Source organism: Corapipo altera, unplaced genomic scaffold (assembly GCF_003945725.1).
Source record: "Corapipo altera isolate COAL_440 unplaced genomic scaffold, ASM394572v1 60957, whole genome shotgun sequence".
Taxonomy (NCBI): Eukaryota; Metazoa; Chordata; class Aves; order Passeriformes; family Pipridae; genus Corapipo; species Corapipo altera.
In genome coordinates this window covers 2214-8249 of record NW_020885686.1, presented here as the reverse complement: position 1 = coordinate 8249, position 6036 = coordinate 2214, and the positions used below count along the sequence as shown (strand labels likewise).

General features: G+C 53.8%; 1 protein-coding gene across 1 annotated transcript; it reads right to left on the bottom strand.

Moving 5' to 3' along the window:
- Positions 1–1164: 1164 nt before the first annotated feature.
- Positions 1165–2617, bottom strand: LOC113940725 (zinc finger protein 692-like; the record flags this gene model as incomplete). The annotated part of the gene is made up of 5 exons (XM_027631869.1): positions 1165–1384; positions 1589–1688; positions 1803–1917; positions 2164–2242; positions 2487–2617. Coding segments are annotated over 5 exons (576 nt in total), but the record flags the coding sequence as incomplete, so codon positions are not given.
- Positions 2618–6036: the final 3419 nt, after the last annotated feature.

Sequence of the window (6036 nt, the reverse complement as noted above, 5' to 3'; positions counted from 1 at the left end):
AAGTCCAGAAATCACAAGTTAATACCCAAAATACCAGAAAGGATTTCTTCAAGATTCTTTCTTTGCAACCTGAAGTACCCATAATACAAAAGAAACCAAATACCTGTTTCCAAAACCAAATAAACCAAAGACCAGTTCCAGAACCAAATAAACCAATGAGTCCAGACTCCCAAATTAATATCCAAAATCATGGCTGGGCTTTGTGAATGAAGATTTGGGAAGGGCTCTGCCCACATTTGCTACAAGCACAGTGGTGGCTAAAGAGGCCAATACGAGATAGACACGTCCAGTTGCAAAAGGCAGAGCAGAAAGACTCCTTGGATGGGATCGACAGGACACGGTTCTTTCTGCGTTGTCTTTTCTCCTCGATGGTGATCCTGCTGCGTTCTCAAAGGAAGCAGCAGCGTTAGAGATGGGGTGTCTCCAGACCTCCCGACTGGAGGCCAGAGTAGACCAGTGATGTTGATCAATATGGCCAAGGCTGAGATGTTGTTTCAGGCAGTCCTTGTATCTCCTCTTTGGGGCTCCTCTCTTGCAGCAGCCGGTGGCAAGTTCACCACAGAGCACGATCTTAGGGAGGGGGTGGTTGGTCCTTCATCCTGGAGACGTGCCCTGCCCAGCACAGCTGTGTTCTCAGCAACATGGCCTCAATGCTTGTGACTGCTGCCTGTTCTAGAACAGATGGATTGGTCACATAATCTGACCAGTGGATGTTTAGGATTGTACGGAGGCAGCGTTGATGGAAGCGTTCCAGGAGTCGCAGGTGGTGGCAGTAAATGACCCATGATTCAGACCCATATAAGAGAGTAGAGAGCACAATGGCTCTGTAAACACTGATCTTTGTGCTTTTCTTCAGGTGTTTATTACACCAAACTCTTTTATGGAGTTTTCCAAAAGCTCTCTATGCCTTTGCTAACCTGTTGTCCATCTCTCTGTCAATCTCACCATCCGAGGAGATGAGGCTCCCTGGGTAATTAAACTGCTGGACTGATTTGAGCTCTGATTGGCCAATGGTGATATGGGGATGATGGAAGACTTCCTGAGGTGCTGATTGATGGAGAACTTCTGTCTTCTCTAGGCTGACTTCCAGCCCAAAGAGCTCAGCAGCCTCAGCAAAGCAGGATGTCAAACGCTGCAGAGCTGCTTCTGTGTGAGCGACGAGGGCGGCGTCATCAGCATAAAGCAGCTCCTGGACAAGATGGTTTAAGGTCTTGGTGTGGGCCTTCAGTCGCCTTAGGTTGAAAGGGCTTCCATCAGTACAGTATCGAATGTAGATCCCGTCCTGATCTGGTGTATGAACTGGTACGAGGAGTCGGCGTCGTGTTTCCTCATGTGCCAGTTCAGGGAGGCCTTTTGGCGCCATGTGAAGCTGCAGATCTCACACCTGGGCAACGGGGATGGGATGGAGCTCAGGAAGCAGGGATGGGCTGGGATGGGGCTCAGGAAACAGGGATAGAGAGGGATGGGACTCAGGAAACACAGGGAGCAGCAAGGACTGGGACTTACTGGGATGGTGGGATGCGACTGGGACTCACTGGGATGGTAGGAATGACTTACTGGGAAGGGCAGGGATGGGACTGGGACTCACTGGAGTGGCTTCTGCCCGGTGTGGATGCGCCGGTGGATGAGGAGGTTGCTGCTGGTGCGGAAGGAGCGGGCGCAGAACTCGCAGATGAAATCCCGCTGGTCTGGGGGGGAAAAGGCACCGGGATCAGATCCCTCTGGAAGGAGCTGGGATCCCTCTGGAATGCCCTGGGATCCCTCTGGAATGCCCTGGGATCCCTCTGGAATGTCCCCCTCACCGCTGTGCAGCTTCTGGTGCTCCTTGAGGTGCTTTTTGAAGTTGAAGGATTTGCCGCAGGAGGGCTCGGGGCAGGCGAAGCTTTTCTGGTGCACGTGCTGGTACTTCTGATGGTGCTGCAGGATCAAGAAAAACCCTCCTCAGATCCCAAATCCCGGTCCCAGGGGGGCCCAGGGTGGGGTTTGGGTGGTTCTGAGTGGTTTTCGGTGGGTTTTGGGGGAGTTTGGCAGGTTTTGAGTGGTTTCGGGCAGGGTTTGGGGTGGGTTTTGGCTGATTTTTGGTAGTTCTGGGGGGGATGTGGGTGGTTTTGGGTGGAATTTGAGTGGTTTTGGGTGAGTTTCAGGCAGGTTTGAGGGTCTCACGTTCAGGTACTGGTGGTTGGAGAAGATTTTCCCGCAGCCCTCGAAGTCGCAGAGGAGGATCTCGTGCTTCGCCGCCTTCCTGGGAAAACCAAAAACCAGGAAAACCCTTCCCAGGGCAGGGCTGGAAAACCTTTGGGACGCCACTCTGGCTCCCTCCTCCACCCTCCTCACCCCTTTTCCCTCTTTTCCTTCTCCCCTTGGAGCTGCTCCCTCTTTTTCCCCCCCCTAAAACCTTCCCTGGAGCTGCTCCTCGTCCTCCCCACGGGTTGGGAAGAGCCCCGGGAGCTCCTCCAGCCCCTTCCCTTCCCCTTTTTTTTGGGTACCTGATCCTTTTGGGGCCGATCTGAGCCTCCTCCTCGTCCTTCCCCTGCGTCCTCCTCCGGCAGCTGCAACGGGAAAAACCTGGATGAGTCCCCTCATTGTCCCACCAGGAAATTCCCAAGGAAATCCCACTTTAAATCCCTCAGTTCTCTCTTTTTCCCCTCCCATTTTTCCCCCATCCCTCGGGAGCAGGAGGCACTGGAACAAACACACGGTTCAGGAGTCGAAAAGGGGGGAATAAATCCTTTATTTGCTCCCAAAAAAATCCATTCCCAAGCTTTGGCTGCAATCCCAGGACGCTGATCCCAGCCTGGATTGATCCAGAATTCACCCCCAGCTCCCCCTGGGAACGGCTGGTGCCCCTGGAATCGAGGGAAGATCCGTTAAAAAATGGATTAAAGGGGTTTTTGGGGGGCTGGGATTCGGGTCCTAAATGGGTTAAAAAGGGGTTTTAATCAGCTCAGGGTTGGCTTTACCGGGGGGGAGGGAGGAGAGGAGGAAGCTCTTGCTCTGCTCACAAATCAGGATTTTATCTCCTGCTGGAAGAAAAATTAACAAAATGGTTAAAAATACCATTTGTGCCCCCAAACCTGAAGCTCAGTCTGGACTTTGGTGCCCCAGCAGAGCCCCCAAGTCCCTTCCCTAAATCCCAGGTGTGACTCTGGAGATCTGGATCCTGGGATTTGGGACAGAAATCCCCCAAAAAACCACCAGAGGGGTGGAGGAAAAAACCCTCCCACATTTAATAATGTCTAATTTAATAATGTATTTATTACATTTAATTATATGAATATATTGTATATAAATAATAATTACTAGTTTTATTATTAATAATTATAAACAATAATAAAAATATATTGTATATAAATAAAAATTATTATTTTATTATAGATTATTATTAATAACATTGATATTATTAATATGTATTAATATATTTATATTAATTATATTATATAAATATCAATATTAATATAATTATATTTTATTAATAATTATCATTAATAATATTGATACTACCAATATTGATTTATTAATAAGACAAATATATTATAATATATAAATATATAAATAAATATAAATATAGATAAATAAATATAAAATAAATAATACATTAATATATTATAATATATTCAATAAAATATTTAATAATAAAAACCCACTTTCAGTCTCACCAGGGAGGGCCCAGACCACGACCCAGAGCTTCCCACCCCCCAAAACTGGACTTGGGAGCCCAGGGATTGGGGGAAGAGCAAATTCCAGCCTTACCTTCCCTGGGCTCAGCTCTCCTGGGGGGGGTCTCTGCTCTTCCAGTGGGTCTGGAGCTGCCAGGAGAGGGAGGGGAGGGGGTTCAGCACCCAAAAATTGCCCCTCAGAGGGGGGAAAAGGTCGATGGTTGCAGCAAAGGACTCACCTGGGGACGGGGTTGGGCCGAAAAAAGGGGATTTCAACCCTTGGAAGCGTTGGAAGTGCCGGAAAAAAAGGGGATTTCAACCCCTTGGACGTGTTGGAAATGTCGGAAAAAAGGGGATTTCAACCCCTTTGCCACGTTGGAAGTGTTGGAAAACCCATCCAGGAGTGTCAGAGCTGCTCCAGAGCAGCCCCCAGACTAGCAGAGACCCCCCCCAGGGAGGGATTTGGGGTCATTAAGCCCCAAAACCAGGGAATTCTGAGCTGGGATCCATGGATTTGGGGCTGGGAGGGTCTTTGTCCCCATCCCCTGCCCCCCTCGGCCTCTCCTGGCTCCCCACGAAGGTCACAGGGGTTGGGGATCCCCCCCCCCAAGCAAGGTCAGGGAGCCAAAAACCCTCCAAATTTGGGTGCTGGACACCCAAACCAGGCCCAGGAACATGGGTCTGCCCCGTGGTGGCCAGTGGGGTCATGGGGAGGGGGGACACCCCCCCTTGGGGACACAAGGCTTGTGCCCTGCCCTCAATACCTGCCCACCTTTGGTGGTCCCAGAGCGTCCCTCAGCATGGAGACAGAGACAGAAACCCTCCCAGACCACCCCAAAAGTACTCCCTCCGTGACCCCAAAATGCTCCCCCTGTGACCCAAAAACACTCCCTCTGTGACCCCAAAATGCTCCCTCTGGTGACCCCAAAATGTTCCCTCTGTGACCCCAAAATGCTCCCCCCCCATGACCCCAAAGCCCCCTCCCCACTGGGACTCCCCACCCCGACTCACCCTTGGCCGCTCCTCTCCTCGGGGAGGCTGGGGTTGGGCGGGGGGGGCCCCGGGGGGGGCTCCAGGGGGGGTTGTTCCTGCTCCTCTTCCTCCTCCTCGGGGGGCTTCTCCTTCTCCTTCCTGCAGGCCCAGGGGCGGCTCGGCCGGGGCGGCAGCTCCGAGTCACTTTTGGGGGGATAAATGGGGTGGGTGAGGGGGTTTGGGGGGATAAATGGGGTGGGTGAGGGGGTTTGGGGGGATAAATGGGGTGGGTGAGGGGGTTTGGGGGGATAAATGGGGTGGGTGAGGGAGTTTGGGGGATAAATGGGGTGGGTGAGGGAGTTTGGGTGGGGCTGGAACATTGGGGGAGTCTGAGGGGGAATGGGCTGGATGTGGTTTGGGTGTAGAAGGACTTGGGCTGGACATGGAAGGATGTGGAAGGACATGGAAAGACATGGGTTGGGCACGGTTGGACATGACTGGATGTGGGTTGGACATGGCTGGACATGGGTTGGATGGGATGGGCAAGAAGAGGAGCCCAAGAGGCTCCCAGTGCCTCACTGGTCTGTACTGGGACACAGGGGAGGAAGAGCCTGAGAGCTCCCAGTGCCTCACTGGTCTGTACTGGGACCTCACCTGCCCGGGCCCGGGTGGTAGCTCTGGTCCCTCAGGTCATCGCTGTAGGCCAGGTCATCTTCCTCCTCCTCCTCCTCCTCCTCCTCCTGGTCCTTCTCCTCCTCCTCCCGGGGCTCATTCCCAGGCTCCTTCTTGGGGCTGGAGCTGCAGGACACGGACACAGGGGGGGGTCAGCCTGGGTGGGGGCCCAGGGGGGGGCTGGATGGGGACAAAGGGGACAATCTGGGGGGGTCACCACTCACCTCCCACCTGTTGCTGCCACAGCGGACAGCTCTGGGGGCACCTGGGGGCTGCAAGGGGACAGGGGGGTGATGGGGGGGGACAGGAGGGTGATGGAGGGGGTGGAAGGGGACAGGAGGGTAATGGGGGGGGACAGGAGGGTGAGGGAGGGGCTGGAAGGGGACAGGAGGGTGATGAGGGGGGTGGAAGGGGCCAAGAGGGTGATGGGGCGGACAGGAGAGTGATGGGGGGTGGCCATGAGAGGAAGAGGAGGAGGAGGGTGAGGATGGAGGGTGGGGAAGGGCCCCGGGGTTGTCCCAACCCCTGATCCCAGTGGGATGAGCCCCCCGGAGCATGATGGGGTTGGGGGGGTGCTGGTGGGTGCTGGTGGGGACCCAGGGGGTGCTGAGGGTACAGAGGTGACCCTGGGCGGAGGGGTGGAACTCACCTGTGCCCCCCAGCCCTGCCGTGCCCCCCTTCCTCCTCTTCCTCTTCCTCCTCCTCCTTATCCAAGGGGTCTCCTGGCTCCGGGGGT